The following is a 21,332-nucleotide window of genomic DNA, read 5'->3' as shown; positions in this document are numbered from 1 at the left end:
AAAGGGGGGAGAAAAAGCAATCTTGAAATTTTCTTATTCACGTAGAAATAGATCTTCGTCGTCGATAAAAAGCTGTATCAAATACTCAATTATTTAAATGACTCCATTTAAATCCCTGAATTTCACCAAAATAAACATTTCGTCATGATTTGCATATGTCGCATGCCATTTAAATCCGATGAGAGGCTCAATCCCACCTTGAGTGGAGCATCTAAATTCGTCTTCGGAATCGAAGCCAAAGTGGTTTATTGTCTTCTGTCGTGCGGCGCGTTCTTTCGAGATTCACTTCAAAAACACTTGTTCCCCATTTTTTTTCTTCTTTTCTATTTGCTGGATAAACATCTAATCTTTTAGTGCATAATTTATAATCAAGATGACATACACACCAGAAGGTCCGGAAATAGTACCCCATAAATATATAAAGACCTATATCAGCCCTCATAAGATTTTCCCAGGCAGGCTACACCTCTTCGTTTTGGACGATACTTTCTACGGAATACCCAATGTCCAGCCGGCCTTACTGCCCAAACCAGTAGGCGAAATAGGAGTGTATAAGCCCATGGGAAGAGCGGTGTGCGGTGGGGAAACTGGAACTGGTGATTGCAAGCTTTTCAGTCAAAGTTTTGGGGTAAGTGATCATATATATTTCTCACAATAAAAGTAGGTTGTTACTCCGAATTTTGGTAATATTTGTTTCTGTTTAATTGTATTACATTTTCCATTAAAAAAAACAGATTTATGATTTCATAGTCATGGTTATGGTCTTAACATTGAATAAAATGACGGTTTTTGAGAATAATCATCTCAAACAAAATTTCTTTTCTCCTTAACTTAAGAAGTCAAATGGTATGAAATAGTTTTGTTTTCTGTTAATCTAAGCAAATTTATTTAATACCTTAATCATCTCCAAAAAAATCTTATCTTTCCACTTTCTCCAACAAGTTATTTTGAAACTTAATCTTTTCTCCTTTATAAAGAAGCAAAATAACTTAAACTCGAACTTGAAATACTGTGACAAAACATTTTTAGTGGTTCAAATGCAGGATAATAAAGAGGAAATAACAAATAGTTCTAATTTAACCAGAAATCAGAACATTGATTCCAAGTAATCAGCTTCATTTTAAAATGAAATATAAAATTTCATTGTTACATAATTTTTAATTTAGTGTTTCTATCCAAGTGCAACTTTTTTTAATAGTAAGTTCATGAATAATGTTATGTACCTATGTAGAGTAAAGTTGCACACCTACCTTACAATTGCGCTAATTTGAATTCCGTGCTTGCTAACTATATATTTCTGTGTTGTATACTGATAAACGATTTGGAAAGTTGGCCCCTATGTAAAAGCGAAATAATTCCAACCATATATATAGGAAGCACTAACTGAATACTTGTAATGTGAAATACTATACATAAAGCTTGTTGTCTCAAAATCTCATTTATAACTACTTAATTTACTTTTACAGTGAACAACCCCTACTACGTTGGCTAAACTAAAAATGAGTTGTAATAAAATATTGGCTTTTTTTGTTAAAATACTTTTTACTATGAATTTTTTAAAAAAAATGGAAAAATGAAAAGCCAATATGAAAATTAATTAGGGAAAACTGGATCCTACCATGTGATTTTCCAGCCACTAAAAATGTATTGACAACAATGGAAAACTGAGACACGACCATTAGATTTTTATACATGGTAAGACTTTAACAAATTGGTGACATACTGAGTGAAAAATGCCTTTACAATAAATGTTTATAAGCTAATCAATCAAAAACATCAAACACGATTAAAAACATCTAAGTTAGTATATACTGTTAAATTTTATGCCGAATCTACTGAATATATATAAAGTTATCGAGTTATGTTGTTTAAAGTTTCAAAGTCATATTCAATGCGAAATTTAATAACAATCCAAATTCCAAGTCTATCTTCTGACATCATACTTCAAGGGAACACTGAGTAAAAATAAAAAGATCTGTTAAATGATTTAGAACCTAGCGATCAGCAGAAATAGTATTTAATATATCCGCCGGTTTGGTAAGCGAAAATGTTAAATGACGATTGCGAACTCATCGAATTTGTTTGAACAATATATTGTTATAACAATATAAATGTTATTTTAAATAATGATTACTTCTGTTGACCAATAGATCTAAATGTTTATAATACTAATAGATAATAATATTTGGAGTTGGGAAGTGGAGGTACAAGCGTAAGTAAACAGAATTCCTTTTTATATGTTAAGTGAATAATTATAACTTTAGTAGAAAAACTAAATTCTGCCACGAAACAACAATTATTGCGGAGTAATAATCGGGGTTGGTGAGTGGCAGCACACCTATCACCAAAAAAAAAGGGTATTATTTTGAACATTATTTTCTGTTATTAACATATGAACGTTTATCTTCATCTTGAATAATGCATCGATGCTAAAAATTTGTTTCGAATTTTCAATTTAGTGAGTTAGTAGGGATATAGGGTGTGATATAGCATCTGAACATGATAACACCATCAGTTTCAAAAAAAAAAAATAATAATAAATAAACAAATAAAAATTGAATAAATTTAAATATAATTTTCAAAATTAGTACGATTTGTAACAGAATTTAACCTGTTTTAAGATTTGGAAAACATTCGTATTTTATTTATACGTTAAAAAAGTAAAACGATATTATAATAGGATTCCTTATAAAAAAAATTTTAAAAGATAGTGAGACCTATTTAAATTTTCCTTAAAAGGAATTTTTCATCGTTTTTGAAAGAAAAAAAAAACAGTAATTATTAACGCTAGAAAGACAGAAACTTAGTATAAAACCTAGTAAACCGGGTTCGAATCAAAGCAATGGTTGGCTGGTCGATACGAATTCCGCACCCGGCTTGCACCGACTACAGTGCTGGCTTAAAATATCCTCAGTAGTAGACGGATCATGGGTTAGAGACCCCTTGCCGTTAGGCCAACCTTAGGAGGTTTTCGAGGTTTTCCTCTCCATGTAACGCAAATGTGGTTTAGTTCCCTCAAAAAGTCCTCCGCGAAGGCAAATTTCTCTCAATACTTAATCCACGAGTTCCCTTGTCTTCTGGATTGTCTTCAAAACTACAAGGCTACGAAGTTGAACATAAGTGGTCGTAAACCCAAAATTGCTTCTGCTGTTCAACGACGGTTATAAAATAATTAAATCTTCTGATTAGTAAATTCACAGCACAGCTGATTATGATTTCTTTTAAAATAAAATGCCGGGTTTTCAAAGTCGAACAAATTAGGAACGTCGTAGTTAAAGTATGCGTTCGTAAAACTCTTTCTAAATACTGTTAGAAGCAATTTACAAACGAGAATACCTCATTTGTTCCTAAACGGTTTTTCAAGAAATTCGATTTTACCCCATTGTAATTTCAACGCATTGCAATGTCTAATTTTCAAACATTCCAAACGCATGAACAATAAATTCGTTCACTAAGTAACTTGAAACGATTTCATTTTCTTAGCTAAAATATCATTGAAATATTTTTTCTAAATTAATACTTATTTAGAAATTTTTACTGAAAATTCGAATGTTTCAAACTCTTATACTGCTTCCGCTAAAACTTAATTTAAATGACAAGTTTTTATATTGTTTTCGCTCTTTTTTTTTATTTAAGACTTCTTTGTAATGATTCTTACCATTCAAGAAACATTTACCGACCTTGACTGCATTCATCACGACTTTACTTAGAGATCTTACCTAATCTTTCTAGTCATTCTGATGCGGGTGGCTATCAAAAGAAGTAACGGAAGAAAAAAAAATTACAAATTACTTTGACGAAATGGCTATTTTTTTCCTTCCCATTATCCACCGAAAGGGCACTTTTAGTCGTAAGGTTCGTAGTAGAGCGCGCTAACCGAACCGTGCCCAAGATGACGTCACATCTTCTCTAGCTCTATTGATTTGTGTGAGGATGCAGTATAAAGTCAGCAATGGATCGAGTCAGATGTAAACAAAGTGTTCCGTAACGCTTTCATAAAACACGTGTATTTTCTGCCATATTGAGTTGATATTTTTACTCATTTATAATGCCTTATACTTATAAGAAAACGGAGTTTAGTCGTCCAATTGAAATTTATAACGTGAGTACATTTTTTTTTATAAATTAGCACTTAAATTAAATTTAAAAAAAATTTTTTTTTACTTAGGTTTTGAAAAAGGCAATTTAACTTTTTACCCCCAATTTTTTAATAGATTTTTTGCAAATTTATTGGAATTGTACTATATGAAAAATGGGTAAAATCGCTTATTGCAATTCTTCATGTTTTAAATGTATATTACTGGTACAATAGCTGCAGTTAATAATCATGTTGTTTAACTTTGACTTAAATGAAATAGATTCATACGTTATATGTAAATATGGGAGAATTAATTTTTCCCAAGAGAATTAAGGAGACAAATTTAAGCAATTAGGGATTTATTAGGAAAAAAAATTTCGTATGGGCAAAAAAAATTTATATATACGCCCAATTTTTAATAGGACGTGTCTTTTAACAGAGAGCAGATGATATTATAGATTACGAAATCAGGGATATTTCCGCATCGTGATCTGTCGCTCCAACTGCAATCGCTAAGGTGCAAAAAAGATTTTAAACTTGCGAATTTTTTGTTAAAAAAAAACAGAAAAAAAAGCATGTAGATCTTTGCATGGGGGATGGCTGTGAGTTATACCTTTCGAGTTGGTCCCTTTCTGTGATTAAATTTTTTTTTTTAAGTTTCTCGCCGCCCGGAGGGTGGAAGATTTAGAAACAGATCACGTGATACGGAAATCTCCCCTCGAAATAAATCACACGCAATGCAATTTCTCTGATTGAGCAATTAAACATAACCTTTGTTCCTCAGATTTGGATCCCTGATCCTTAAACTACTACGGGGGATAGCCGCAATCTGGAATAGATAAGAGATCCTAATTGTGTTGATAAGAGAGCAGTCGAAAGTTTGAACCCCTAGTATTAATTTCCTTTTTTGGCGTACTTTGATATAAATCTATAACTTTTTAAGCTAATAAAAAAAATATTTTGAACTGTAACTACAGCTTTTCTATTATATAGACTAAGAAACCAGTCACTATTTAAAAAAATATTATCAAATTACTATTAAAAACTGACATAAAGCTGATTTGATGCTATAGAATTAAACTTTTACAGCATTCTGACTGATTAACCGTATCGATCCAATCAGTAAGATTTCGGGTACATTTTCTTTTTTTGTTTTGTTTCGAAGTAATAGTTAAATACTCTAAGTAGTTAAATACGAGCCGTGGTGGCTCAGGGGATAGAGGGTTCGCTTTCCACTGCTCTGAACCGGGTTCGATTCTCAGCGATGGTTGGCTGATACGAATTTCGCACCCGCCTGGAACCGACCGCAGTGCTGACTTAAAGATATCCTCAGTGGTAGAGGGATCATGGGTTAGAGTCCCTTTGCCGTCAGGCTAACCGTGAGAGGTTCTCTTGGTCATCCTCTCCATGTAACACAAATGCGGGTTAGTTCCATCAAAAAGTCCTCCACGAAGGTAAATTTCTCCCAATACTCAATCCAGGAGTTCCCTTGTCTTCTGGATTGGGTCATTGAACAGCCGACCTATTTTTTGGGTTTACGCCTACTAATGTTCAACTCCCAGAAATTTGCTTTCATGGAGGACTTTTTGATGGAACCAACCCGCATTTGCGTTACATGGAGAGGAAGACCAAGAGAACCTCCCACGGTTAGCCTCACGGCAAGGCGACTCTAACCCATGATCCGTCTACCACTGAGGATATTTCACGTCAGCACTGTGGTCTGTGCAAGCCGGATACGGAATTCACAACGACTAGCCATCGCCAAGATCGAACCCGGTTTACCTCATTGGAAGGCGAACGTCTGTTCTACCAAGACAAGTTAAATAAATGGTTTTTTATTTCAAGTAAATTGTTTTTACGCTGTATTGAATGAGAGTAAAAAAACAAATCAATAGCTCAATAGCAATCGAATCAATAGCTTAGCTGAGATTTTATGAGCATTTTGTGCGTAAGAGTATAATTTTTGACTTATACATCTTTATGGAAACGATTAGTTTTAGCTTTGAATTCGATTTACCACCCTTTCCCTTCTGACGTCTTCCTTCTCAAAATGTTAAAGAAGGTAACAAAGCATTAGAAAAACAGGGGGAGGGCAAACTTCAAATATTCATACGAAACCTAAGCCGAAAATCTCAAGATATTAGAGAGATTTTGCATAGCGTTGCGGTTCTCTCTAACCCTATTTGAGCTACATCGCATATACCTGAATATTTCCCAACAAATCACACTATAGTAAAGGTATAGAAAATAAGGTATAACGTAACGCTTAACATAAGATAAGGGCTATGTAAAATCTCTCTATTTACCCCCTATCCTTTAATTATTTCCGAAATTCATTAATAAGCTTTTTTTTTATTGACTCGAGAACTGACCTATTTAAGGAATAAGGACATGTTAAAAAGAAAAATGTTTTTACATTTAAATTTTTGATGTTAACCGTTTCCTTATAAAATGTAACAGCACGATAATTTTTGCAACCAAAATTCTGAGCTATTTCCGTCTCCTCTAAAAGCATTAAAAATACATTTCTATTAAAGTACAAATAAGTGAAGTTTTATTGAAATGAGTACTTATATTGTAATTTTTGCTGGTTGTTGCAGACACTGTAAATTGAGTAATACAGCCTTGAATGATCAAAAAAAAAGAAAAAAGAAATCCTATGAAACTTTATTATATCAATCAATACATGGAAATTATAATCCATCAAAAAATTTACTAAGTTATATTCTTTTTTATGCAAACTTTTAACCTTTACTTAGTTTTATAATTTCAAATGGAGAAGGATTTTGACGTCTCTTGAAAGCATAATTAGATATCATGTTATGAATAATTTGTATAAATTGAAATCTTTATTATTTAATTCTAGGTTATTTCACGAGGAAATAAATACTTTGTTTTTCAAGGAAATGAAACATGAAGTTATAACATGAAAATAATGATAATTAACTAACAATAACCTTGGATTTCAAATTCGTAAAATAAACAAAATTGCACTTAAAATTGTATATATAATTACATAGAAGGCTTTTATAATATCCCAAAAGTACTTTATTAAAAAATGGTAAGCGCCGACGCTGTTATGGGTGTTCTCTTATTGTTATATTTTGTGATTTTGTTTATTGCTTTAAATAATAATTACAAAGGAAAGAAATTTTTTGTTGCATTGATCCAAGTACTTGATCTTAATTTATTCGAATGTGGGGATTTCAATTCTGAAATCAGTTTTGTTACGAAAGCTACAAATTTCATTGAAAATGACATTTTTAGTTTAGTGTAAAGTTTTGTCTGAATAAAAAAGTTTATAGAGAACGTATAGGTTTATATATGTTACTGTGGATGGCCGAAATAGGTGATTTTTGACTTCCGGTGAATGTTGGCAGTCACATAGTCGCTTTGGTAAATGTCCGAAATGTATACTAGGTCTAGTTTAAGTGACGCTGCCCGGTATACATTTTCTCGGTATGTCCCATATCACTGTCTTTTAAGGTTCAGTGCCATTGCCCGGTATGCCTTTAACCGGCAGATATTAAAATAACGAATAAATATAATAATATCAACTAATAAATTAATATCAAATCGGATATAACAAATATTTCGGACATTCACCAAAGCGACTATGTGATTGCTGACATTCGCCGGTGAAAGTCGACATTCTCTTGTTTTCTGTCATTCATAGTGACACATGGATATGCACTTGTGTGCGCCTTTAAAAATAACACATAGGACAAAAAACACATGAATGCATCGCATCAGAAGCATAGAAGTGAGGACAATTCAAGCGAGTGAATTTTACGGATTAATAGTTAACAGGAATATAAATTTTATAAAGACTGTAGCTTGTAAACATAAATCGATTGTATATTTGTAATCAGCGAGATTGAAAATATACCATCAGATCAGTACAAAAATCTCACGCAACAGGAAAAAAAAATTTACTCCCCATTCTTACGCATCCATTGTAGTAGAAAAATTTTTATTTATCAAGATCCTCGCTTTATAAATTTTTATTCATTTTACACGCTCCCGTTCGGCTTCATGTCAAAAGTAACAAAAAAATGAATAAATAGAATTCACAACAAAGTGAAGAAAATTGTGACCACCGCAAGGCGATCACAGGTCGCCCATTGGCAAAATGCTTGTTGTCTAATTTTTTTTGGAAAAAAAATTTTCATTGTGTTTTCATCTTGGACATCTTTAACTGTTAATCCTGAACTGTTCGGTACACAATCTCGCAGACATATTTAAACGCAGCTCAGACACATTCTGTGTAAATTCTTTTGATGACTGAATAGACATTGAACAGCCAATCGAAATCCATATTAACATTTTCGTATTTGTACAATGGTGTTTGATGGAGATTTTAAGCTGCATCCTACACCCGTTTCGGATTCACGAGTTCATACATGAAATATGATTTGAAAGCTAGGTTTTTTTCTTCAATTTTACGTGAATAGTGAATGAATCATTTATATTACGTGGATGACAGTCTACGGTCTTGTGCAAGTTATTGGGTACGTTGACAATGGGTCCTTTTATCGCTAACTGGTGATCAACTCCCAATTCTCTTATTTGCATGAAAGGGGTTCCGAGAGTCACCATTCGCTCTTCGGCCGGGTTCAATTTTCCCAATCACTTTGTTACTTCGGTGAGGGACGGGCTTCGTGCTTGCGTTTGCGAACGGAATCCTTTCGTTTGTGTGTAACGCTTAAGATATTCCCGTCTACGTTCTTTGGCTTTTTCAGCCTCGGTAAATTTAGGCCTTGGCTATGTTTTTTCCTTGCTTCAACTCTAACTTTTGAGACCGTGTCAATCAGTTTGGATCCTCTTTATGTGAGATATTCACCTGAATTTGTATTGAAAACGATCCAGTTTGAACATGTAGGTTAGAATGTTTGATTCTTAATTAGAAACAATAAAAACAAAATTATCTCTCAAATGATGAAAATTCTCTTTTAGTCACAACTCAAGAAGTATTTATGGAATCTCTCTGGTCTCATATCTCAGAAATAAACTCGCCCCAACTTAATGCATAACCATACTAAAAGTGAAAAAAAAAAGAATTCTAAAAAATTATCAAACAGCATCGGTGGCCATAGCAACGCATGCGCACTGTTTACTATTACTCTTGATTATAGTAGTTGAAAAGTGAGAACGCCATGAAACCCAAACCAAGACCCATTTTGCCAATGGGTAATAAATTAAATAAAAAATTAAGAGGTTAAAATTTTTTAAATGTATAAAAGGCTCTTGAAGGATAAAAACCTCTCCAATTTGAACTGTTTTATAATGTAAGGTTATCGTTAATAACTAAAATTACTTCTCATTTATTACTTCTTATTGTGTCACACATTCCTAAGTTTAAATATTTTTATCAAGTGCAGTTAATTATTTTTTTTTAATCCAAGTTCATTCTGTTACGATTATCATATAAAAAAGTTTTTCTTTCATAAAAACAAAAATAGTTTTATGTTAATAGAATAATCTCTTTTTTTGTTATTGACAACATTGACTCTTAAAAGAAAAAAGAAACAAAAATGAACAAGAAGCTTCCAGAGGGGATGGTGAGCAGAGCGAGCAGGGGACGGAGCCTCTTAGTTAAATAGTTATAACTTGTTACAATACGGTTCTCGTCTTCCCTAATATACAGTGGCAGAGTGAATTAAAAGTTCGGTTTCTACTAACAACAGTTTTATAAAATAATTATGGATTCAGTGTTTGCACTCGTTATTTGTCTAGAAATAATTGTGATGTTTAAAAAACGGTAAAATCATATGGATACGATAATGTTGAACGGTAAATTAATATCGACACACTAGGTTTTATGAATTAATGGACTTGCTTATCAAATTTTTTAAAAATTAGAAACAGGATTGGATCGGTAAAACAAAGATTACTAAGAAGATTGTAAAACAAAGATTGTATTAGGTTAATACATAAAGCAGACTTGTTAAAGTAAACGAATATGATATTACTACAGCAATAATATAAATTAGTCTAAGCTTTAAATAAGCAGAGATGCGATTTGAAACAGGTTCGAATCCCTATGATAGTGTGATTCCGCAGTAATGTTATAAATTGCTGGCAGAGTTTAGTGCCTTGTGGAAAATACTTAGCAAGCATAATGATTGTTGTTGTTGTTTTTCATTTACGTCGCACTAGAACTGCGCATTGGGCTATTGGCGACGGTCTAGGAAACATCCCTGAGGATGATCCGAAGACATGCCATCACAACTTTGATCCTCTGCAGAGGTGATGGCACCCTCGCTTCGGTAGCCCGACGACCTGCACGCGAAGTCGCGCACTTTACGGTAGAACAGTTAAACGAGGACCGATACCGCGCACCCTCGGTCTCTACGCAGACTGATCCAAGTGGTCACCCACCCGCACACTGACCGCAGCCAGTGATGCTTGATTTCGGTGATCTGCTGGGAACCGTGTCTTAATGATCAGTCCACTGCGGGACCAAGCATAATGACAAAGTCATCTTTGAACTAGCAAGAATATTTATTAAGCAAGAAAAATTATAACTAAACTTAAACATCATAAAAGAAAACAATCCCCGAGAGTATTCTACTCTCCATAACATGAGGTAACTAAATTCATTCTATACAACCATGAAAATCACCAAATCTAATCTTGATTTGTTATATACATATATACAAACATATTTATCATTCAATCAAAAAATAACATTTGCATAATGAGGGTAGAAAGCGTAACACTCAAAATTAATACTCCGAAGTCAAGCATCACCGCCTGCGGTCAGTGTGCGGGTGGGTGACCACTTGGATCAGTCTGCGTAGGGAATGAGGGTGTGCGATATGGGTCCTCGTTAAACTGTTCTACCGTAAAAAGCTCGACTTCGCGTGCAGGTCGCCGGGCTACCGAAGCAGAGGATCAAAATTGTGATGGCATGTCTTCGGTTCATCTTCAGGGATGTTTCCCAGACCGTCGCCAATAGCCCATTGTGAAGCTTTAGTGCGACGTAAATGAACTACTACAACAACAAAATTAATACTATGCAAATTCTGTCTTTAAATTATTTTTAAATGTTCGAACTCCCTCTTTCAGTGGTTTTTCGAACTCGTGATTTCTGACTCACCGTTCTTCTTACTCGAACCTTGTTCTTTGAAATTCCTAGTCTGGCATAAATTAATCTAAATATTAAATAAGCTGAGATGAGAGGTAAATCAGGCTCGAATCCCGGCGATGGCTATTACTTCAGCAATTGTATAGATAAATTAATCTGAATGAGCTGAGATGGGTAGTGCACCAGGTTAGAAACCCGCAATTACTGGTCGATTCGTATATCGTATTTGACTCGCTGACAAAAAATATCCCCAGGTTTAAATGGATTGCGGGTTAGAGTCCCCTTATCATCGTTGATACAAAGATTCGAGAGTTTTTGCAAATTTTCAAACCGGTTAATGTCTTCTCTTTTTTTGTCGTTTACGACATTAATAGCTCTCATGCGCAGTGACTTTTTTCTCAAGACGAATTATGTAAACTTTGTCGGATTCAACGGTGACCATATGGTTTAGTATACGCCTGTTTATTTACAGTTGAGTGCGCTTGAGTTAAATAATATATAATTGGAAACCACAACTAAATAAGTAATTCGACGTCACAATATAAATGACGCTATCTTTCTGCTGAAACAAGTAAAATTTCTACGATGAAGCAAAAACCTGTACCACCAGCAATTTTAACTCACTCCTAGATATTGAATTAATTGACGACAATACTAAATTTAGCCCAATCACTGCCTTTTTCCTTAGGGATATGACGTAGTACTAAAACACGAAATACACTCTCGATTTTTGGTGCTAAGCACCACCTCTTCCCCCCATCTCCATTCCACCTCACTACTCCTCATCATCGAATTACTACTACAGATGAATCGGTTAATGCCGCTTCGCGGCAGCGCACCGAGATTTACATGATTTCTACCATTCTACCATTCTGAAACAAGTAAACAACTTTGCCCTGTTTAGTAATACTACTTTATGGAAAAAACGGAAATTCATCGACCGTTTCTGTCAGGTCATGTTGTCAAAGAGCATGTTGAACATCTCTTCTAATTGCTCAAGAAAGAAGATAAAACGAACATTACGAAAGTAAGTATTAATTACTGTATGCAAAATTAATGTGTCTATAATTTATAAATTAGGGGAGCATGACATGCGATATGCAATCATCATCTTCTAGACCAAAATCCATTTGAAAATCTTCTAAGGAAATTTTAAATGATAATTTTTCAAATTGCTTCAGAAACCTGATAAAATATCTGAATTGCAACTAAGACATTCTTATTTCTTTATTTAGATTTTTTTGTGCCAAAATTTTAAGCATCTAAAAAATTTTATTCATCCGACTGATTTTTTCTCTCCATAATTTATTTAAAAACTAAAGACTTCAAGAATACTTTATTGATAAAAACTTGCTCTAGTTTAATTTGGTTAGAAAAAAAACTTTCGGGATACGTTTAAAAATTTCTACATTGTACATTTTTGTAAAACTTTTTTATACTCTTGAATTTATGTAACTATGTATTTCAAAGGAACTGATTCTTTGTGGTTGTAATTTTATATATATACATATATAGGTAAAGTGATTTTTATGCTCAGCTTGTTTTTATGCGATTAATTAAATTTAAAGTGACCTCACAAATTATTTATATCTTAACTGCTTACAAAAGCTTAATTATTTTTCCTCTCAACCGCAATGCTTGATATAGGACTTCACTGGTCTTTTGGGTTGGTTTTAATAGGTACTATATATAAGTAGCAAGGTACCTAATACAGATAAATAGATGGTAATTGATAAGTAACGATAAAAATTGCTGGGTTGTAGTGAATTTTGACTATCATAAGTTGGTCTCTAGCAAATAGTTTTATGCCATATGTTACTATTGCTCGATTTCAGTTAATCTTTATTTTGATGGAATAACCTTCTGAAAACGTGTTTTATTTAATGTAATCACGCAAAGTCACTGGGAAGGGCAACAAAGAACCATAAGTAACATTTGGAATTATTTAAGTTTTATTACTTGTCGGTATTTGACTTTCAATTCGGTGCATGTATTTTTTTCTTCTTTTGATTAATGCCGATTTATTGATTATTTATTTCTTTTTACTCAGTGCGAAGAACGGATATTCAGCTAGTCAGACATAAAGTTATAGAACAATTCGTACAATATTTATTTAAAAAAAAAGGATGGTGTTCTCGGCGTTCACTGAGCGTCATTGTTGCTGCAACCCACAGAAAACTCTGAGAAAACTTCGGATAGTCGTTTACCAGAAATACTTGATGACCTTTATATTGCATTTTATTTCTACAAATGTTGACATTAGAACATTCCGTCAGCGAACTTTTTTTTTTCTAGACATAGTTCAAAACGCGTGTTTAGGAAAATGGACACAGCTCGAAATATGTGTTTAAGAAATAATAATTAAGAAAATAGGCATTGCGTTTGATTTGATTCCTTTTTTTCAAACTTCTCTAGCATTTTTTTCTAAGAAAAAATTAATGTAACCAAATTAATTCACTATGTGATGTGATAAATTTGCCTAAATCACATAATTAATTAGTTTAATTTAGTCTTTTTTTTACGAAGATATTAAAACTAAACTGTTCTTTTTGTAAGATTATCTCTGGTCCTATAAATTTATAATATAGTAGTTTTAAATTGACTACGTTCAAATATTTATAAGAATCACTTTTTCGTTTAGTGTTATGAATAAGAAAGATGTCTGAAAAATTGCATTTTTAATTTACCCAGCCACCACCCCAACCCTGAAGTCAAGGACTTGGCCTCGTAATGATTATTCTAAGTGTTTAATAAAAAGTGAAAAGGGCCGAGATAGCCTGGTTGGCAGGGCGCTGGACTCATGTTCGTGAGAATAGGAGTTCGAATCCTGCCGGCTGATGTAGTGACTGGTGCACGTTAAATTAGTCGGGTCACAAAGTCCTCCATGTTCCCATAACAAATTATACCTCTGGGGTATTGAATTGGAGATTGATCATTCTGTGGTTCAGATCAAAACTGCGATCTGTGGATGTGTGAATGGGTCCACCCTATAAAACGGGTGTGACGTATGGGTGTGGCAGAAGTCGAATTCTTCGCCATAGATGGCTCCACTGGGAAAGAAGAACGATCGCACCCACTCTGCCTTAATTTCCGATGACAACATCAATAAAAAAAGAAAGGACAGATAAGTAGAAAATTCCTCGTTTAGTTGTTCAAACTGGGTTGAACATTGGAAAGTCTCAATTTGAAATGTGTTCATTTTCTTAAAAAACTCATTTCGGTTCGTGTCCTAAATAAAAAGCTTATCGACCTTTCACCTATGATGTAACTTGAATAATGAAGTTTTGTTGAGTAATTTTTTTTGTTGAACATTTATTGAAGCAAGTTTGAAAAAAATGATATTAAGCAAAAACATTATTTTATTACAATGCTCAATGATATATTCACTACTTTCGGTTCTATTCAACAGGGAATAGACTATTTGATAGTGAAAAAAAAACTAATCTTGACAAATGAGCTTTCCTTTTCGAACTAGAAATGTTTTTATAAGTTATTATGGTCTAGAGAAGTTGTCATGTTACATTATGCAGGACTTCCACAAATGACGCCATTAAAAAAAGGATTGCGATGAATACTTAATTAAATAATACAGAAACAACCCTCTCTCCTTTAACTATAATGATGAATTAAACCGATGGGGATAAAATATTATTTTGTTTTGCTAAGTAATGAATGTTTGTTTTCCTGAGTAATGTTTTTGATGCCCATAGTTTTAAGATAACTACATAATTACCATACTAACTAGATTAGAAAAAGAATAACTTATTTCTAAGATAATATTTAGTCACAAATTGAATATTTCTGTTTAGAACATCAAAAGATAATGGTATAAAATTGTTCTTCAGCGTTGGCGGTGCCATCCTCTTATTGGCCAGGAAAATCACATGATAGGATCCTTATAGGCTCTGAAAGCATCAGCGGCCATCAGCTTAAAATTTTATATCAGTAATTTTCCTTGAATTTTTTATTTATCTCTTATTTGACGGTATTTTTTATTATGTCTAATTTTAATCAAATGCATATAAGAAGGCCGGGATAGCCTGGTTGGTAGGACACTGGGCCTATGTCCAACAGTTCGTGGGTTCGACCCCCGCTGGCCGAAGATTCCCCGTGAAGTAACTAGTGTCTGATGCACGTTAAATCTGTCGAGTCGTAACGTCCTCCATGTTCCCATAACAAATAAATACCTCTGGGGGGTATTGATCCAAGAGTTCCCTTGTCTTCTGGATTGGGTTCAAAATTACAAGGTTCCAGAGTTGAACATTAGTAGTCGTAAACCCAAAATTGGGTCGGCTGTTCAAATACGGATATAAAATAAAATAAAGATGTATATTAGATATACGTTACGGAAAAAACAGGGATAACTAACGAAAAAAAAAAAAACAGACAAAAATGAACAAACAAAACACGTTTAATAACTTTTAATCAAATTATCGGATTTTACCGGAACAAGACTCAATTTTAATTGTTAGAGGTGGCTCCCCTTAAATATGCTGATTAATTAGTGTAAACGATATTTTAATTTATGAAATCAAACACACAAACTGACCTCTAGAAAAACATGCATTTTTTTTTACTCTCAAAATAGCCGCCATCTTGGAAATATGATCCCCAACGAATCGGTCGAATAGCTCTTATGAAAACAATTATTAAAAATACGACTTAATTAAACTTTGTTTACTCTGAAACTGTTCAACCGATTTCACTCAAATTTAATCTATGCCGTTAAAACTTACTATCTTACTAATGCAAAATTTTTCGACTGTAATTAAACAATAAATAGTTATTCAAAATTAGTTTCGTGCATGGAACCGCTTTCCTAACCAAACTATTGTTACCCTATTTTCCAGCTTTAAACCCCGACTCCCCATATTTTCAGGGTCAGCATCCATGTTGCCGAGATTGCGACTACCCACCTCCATATATTAGATGTTCGAATAATCCGAATCAGTCGGGAAAAAAGGCATGTTTATTCAGAGAAAGTACTTTTTTGAGTCTAATTTCGGAATTAAAAATATCGCCAGTAAAGGTATGACTTTTGAACCCTGAAGATTCAGCCTTAGAATGTGAAAGCTGAAGAACGTCAAAGAATTTTCACCCTCTATATTCTTTGGTGAAACCCTGATCATAAGATTAAAAATTATTCAGGGTGTTCAATTTCTTCCTTTTTTGCGCACTGTGCATTTGTTAAAGCTATCTCCAACTGTTGTACTATACAATTTTAATTTATTTTGTAATGTCAACAGTTTTTCTCATAGATATGATAAGCATAATGCCATAGCACTTTATATTCATTAAACCGTAAATTGACTATATTTAGATTTTTATAAATAGCATTTATTTTTATTAATTTCATTTATTTTATGTAAAATGTGCACTTAAAATAATTTTTAAGACTATTGAGCACTATTTTTGAATGATGTCTCTTGTGAAAACATTTAACGAATTCTTATAGAGTAATCGAAAATAAACAATAATTTAAAATACTAGTTTGTCGTGGAAATTGCAATGGAAACCAAGAAGAATAATAAGGTTTAAATATTTTCCCAATAGAATAGGCAACTGTATCTGTTGATCGAAATCTGTATTAATTCAATTAAAAAAATTCCAAATTAAATTTTCTAAAGAATAATTTTCAGCACTGTTACTATATATTCTCAACATAACGAAAATCAATTAACTAGAAAATCAAAAGTTGCTAAAAACAATAAGTTTTTATGATAACCAAAAATGAAATAAAAATTTAAAAGAAATGGAAAATTAGTTGACATCGTAACATAATGATTAGGTTTTAATTCAATTCCACTAGAAATGAAAACTCTACTTGCGTTAATATAATAAAGATTGTAAAATCTTTCTACTCTATCATTAACTTTGATTGCAAACATTTAATAAATATGCAAATATTCTAAGAAATTCTATTTCTTCTCATTTGATACTCATTTATATAAAAAAAGTTATTTATATAAAAAAAGTTATTTATATAAAAAAAGTTATTTATATAAAAAAAGTTATTTATATAAAAAAAGTTATTTATATAAAAAAAGTTATTTATATAAAAGATGTAATTTATAAATGCATTAAATTTTAATACTATTTTCTAGTTTCAAAAAATTTTTTATTCATCGTGCAATTAAAAAAAACAACGTAAACGCTTCGCGATAGATTTCGAGATAAGTAGATTCCAAACGCAAAGGTAATTTCACACAATAGAATTTCAGAAAAAAACTTTTAAAGCTAAATTTAATTTTGAAAAACAATTTCGCAATAAGTAGCTCATCGTACTAAAATGTTAAATTTGTGAAAACCAATATTTTGAATTTTTTGTTGCTTACGCTGATTCAACTATTGTACGGCAATATGTAGTAAAATAAATGAAACTGCTATAGCTAGAAAACGTCTGCTGCATTAAGATACCATTTTTTTTTAAACTTTTAAAACTTACATAATTTATTTTTGTTAAATAAAAAAGTAACAAATAATTAAAAACTATGTTCTTAAATATACCAAGTTATAATATTCTCATAAAATCGCCTAAAACGAAACAAACAATATCTTTTTTTATTAAATATTTTTCAAATTCTGCTGCTTTTCAGTGTACTAAACAAAGTTTGTTACAAAAATATATTTTTTAAACAGTAATTTTTGCGTATTACTATTTATTTTGATTGATTATTAACTATCCAGCATTTTATCATTTATCCAGCCATATTCAAATTCTCACAAATGAAATAAATAAAGAGCTTGCATTTACGGATGAAACGCTGGAAATAAATATTTTCATTTTTAAATCTCATTGCAATTAATTATGGAAATATGATTGAGTTCAGAAATGGATAAACCTTTATAAAATAAGATTTTTTTTCAAAAAATTATTTTAATAAGTTTTTGAGATTTTGAGAACACAAATTCATTATTCTATTATCTCTTATGCTAGTTTGTTGAGTCAGTTAAGAATTGAAATTGTGAGGCAATGTTAAGTAATTTCCAGGAGTGAAGGTGATAATATTTTGTGTGGAACAGCCTTTGAGAATGTTGTTTGCTGACTAATTAGATTTTCAGTGGAAAGAGACCTTGTGCCGATTGTTTTGTCTACTACAGTGACACGCCAACTATTTTTGAAACAAATGACAACGGGCTTGTTAGGCAATTATATTAAGTTGCAATACTTTTTCTTTCACTTAAGAGATTTAAGTTTAAAAGAATGGTTCTACATAAAATTACAAAATTTTTCCCCTATTTATATTGTTAAAATTCCGAACAAGTCTATGAGAAAAACTTTTCTAAATAAAAACTATATAACATTTATTGTCTTTTTATTATAAAAACAATCATGAAAAAAAAAATGATGAGGGGAAAAAAAGGAAAAATGTTTTTTTATTTTTTATTCATAAAGCACAAGATTTTAATGGAAATAACTTAGACTGAACTGACACGAAAAATTTTTTAAATTGGAATTGACTTAACATACCAGAAACATATTCTATTATTTGTAACTATTATTTCTCCTCGGTGTACTACGATATCCTGTTTGCGCATGCCCGATGTTCTGTGACTTAAAAACTACGTTGCCGCATCTTTATTTACAACCAGCAACGAGGACCCTCTTCATAATTTATAATCATCGTTGAAAAGCCGACTTAATTTTTTAGGCTTACGACTGCTAATGTTCAACTCTGTAACCTTGTAATATTGAACCTTATCTAGAAGACAAGAAAACTCCTAGAATAAATATTGGGATAAATTTGCCTCAGTCGAGGACTTTTTGATGGAACAAACCCGCATTTGCGTTACATGGCGAAGAAAACCACGAAAATCACCCACGAGACTGATGGCGAGGGGATTCTAACCCGTGATCCGTCTACCACTGAGGATATTTTACGTCAGCGCTGTGGTCGGTGCGAGCCGGGTGTGGAATTCGTATCATTCAGTCATCGCTGGGATTCGAACCCGATTCATATCATTCGAAGGCGAACGCTCTATTCCCTGAGCCATTGCGGATCCCTTTTCAATATTTAAAAAAAAAAAAAATTTAACCCTCATATTTATTGTTATTCATTACAATCCATCAATATAATCCACGTGATTACATTCGCTCTGCTATTAAAATGAGATTACAATAATAGATTTATAAATAAAATGGTTATTATAAGTGGCATGGATCATACAAAGGTATAAAAAGAAAACAAAAATTTATTGATGAAATATTTGGGGATTATTCAAGTACAGTGAATCGGATATTCAATAAAAATAATAAAAGGAGAAAATAAGTGAAAATTAAAGAAGAAAATGTATTGATTTAGAAAGATTATGGGCTGATTATGATTAGATTCAGACTTAGGACTGAAACAATGTAATTTGTAATATCTTTTATCAAAAAAGCAAAATTGAATTAAACCGACATTTGTATTAATATTAGTATTTGTTTTTGATGGGTGATTTTTTTATGCTATTTTTTGCTTTATTTTTTATTGTTTTTTTTATTGAAATTTTTTTATTTCATAGATGCGTGCTTTCTTTTTATTTCCTTTTTTTTAGTATTTCTATTTGGCAGTATAAATACTAATTATTGATATCGGTTTTATTGCAGTAAAAAAGCGATTAGTGATAACAATATTGAGAAACTGTATTATTTGTAACAATTTTTTTCATGCTTAAAAAATTTATTGTATTAAAAAATAAATAAAAATCTTATTTCAGTTTAATTTGAAAAGATGAGAATCGCACTAACTGAAGAGCCAATTTCTGTTTTTGACATTTAAATTCCTCAAATACGCAAATTCAAATATAAATATGGGTATATTGATCCCTATAGAGTTGTTTAGATCTTGCTATTTTTCATTCTTATTAATTAAGTATAAAGTTGTCAGAAGTTTGATGGACCCGCAATAAATTTCGAATGAAAACAAGTGTTTCTGAACGCCCTAGATCAGAAAATATAGCAACTTCGATTACTTTGGTTATTGCATGCAATAATTACATAAAATTTTGTAATCCTAGCTGAAATAATTCGAGTGACAGACATTTTTGTAATCGACAAATTTTTTTTTTTGTCGAAGGTTATTTGGCTATAGCTCTAAAAATATTCAATGCAATAATAAAAAAAAAAAATTAAGGGATTTTTCAGCAAACACATTATCATTTAAAAATTTGAAAAAAAGAAAGAAAATAAGTTGAAAATTGCGCATGATATCAGCATTTAAAGTAGTTCTTTCATCCTGCGCATGCGCGGAAATCATTAATCCCCCTCTATAGTTTTGTAATGAAAGTAACTAATGAACGATTTGAATATCTTGAAAATTTAAAAAGTTTCAAACATTTTTTTAAGAATTTTTTGTAAATTCTGAGAAAAACCTATAATTGTTTATAAGTAAGGCCCGGATTTCGATGACATTTGCATTTTTTGGACATTTTTTGTCCTTTAGAGCATTTTTTGAGATTTATAGGGCATTTTCTTTAAATTTTGGGGCGTAGTTTGCATTTTAAAGCATTTTTTAAATTTTTTGTTAATTTTTTTGTAATTTTTATTATTTTTTATAATTTTTTATTGTTACACTGGCTTCCAAACAATGAAGAAAATCTCTAGGATATTAAAAGGTGAAGCAACATCTTTTCAAATTGAAGAAGAATTGTCAGTAAGTGTGACCGTCCTTTTCAAGTACGCACCCATAACATCAGTAGACGTTGAAAGAAGCTTCTCCTGGTATAAAAATTTGCTTTCAGACAAGAGACGCTCGTTTACATTTCAAAATATTAAAAAAAAAAATTAATAATCCATTGTAATTTTGATATTTAGTAATATTATGAGATGGAAGTTGTTATATTCATTTAAGTTTCTATACAAAATTAAAATGTTTTGGAGTCAATATATTTTCCTTTTTTTTTTTGTTATTTTAGGATATAAAACATATTTTTCAAACTAACGTAGAACAAGTATTGCATTGCTTTATATTTTTTGAAACGACTCATAATAATTTTAAAGAGTAAAACATTGTTTTAGTTCAATATTTTTACTTCTATTTAAGTCATGTCATAAGGCACTTTTAGCGCAATTTTCGCATTGTAAGGGCATTTTTTGCACTTTTTAAGGGCATTAATTGAGAATTTTTAGGTCACCAAAATCCGGTTATAAGTTTTCAACATCTTTCATTTTGCGTCATTATG

The 21,332-nt window shown here is 31.8% G+C and overlaps 1 protein-coding gene across 7 annotated transcripts in view; it reads left to right on the top strand.

The window, feature by feature from the left end:
* The first annotated feature begins 219 nt into the window (after positions 1–219).
* The window catches only part of CalpA (calpain A), a 93,932-nt gene continuing 72,819 nt past the window's right edge, over positions 220–21,332 (top strand). For 3 of the 7 annotated variants that reach the window (XM_071184450.2, XM_087153094.1, XM_087153092.1), the window contains exon 1: positions 3,841–4,102. In XM_071184450.2, coding sequence (XP_071040551.2) covers positions 4,049–4,102 — 54 coding nt within the window. In that variant the 5' untranslated portion in view covers positions 3,841–4,048. Of the gene's footprint in view, positions 629–3,840; positions 4,103–21,332 lie in introns of those variants that run through there. The other 4 variants (XM_043051893.3, XM_043051897.3, XM_087153088.1 and 1 more) reach the window with 4 other exon arrangements.

This window comes from Parasteatoda tepidariorum, chromosome 10, assembly GCF_982258835.1.
Source record: "Parasteatoda tepidariorum strain Cologne lab strain chromosome 10, Ptep-v5.0, whole genome shotgun sequence".
Classification (NCBI taxonomy): domain Eukaryota; kingdom Metazoa; phylum Arthropoda; class Arachnida; order Araneae; family Theridiidae; genus Parasteatoda; species Parasteatoda tepidariorum.
This window is presented reverse-complemented; position numbering and strand designations above follow the sequence as displayed.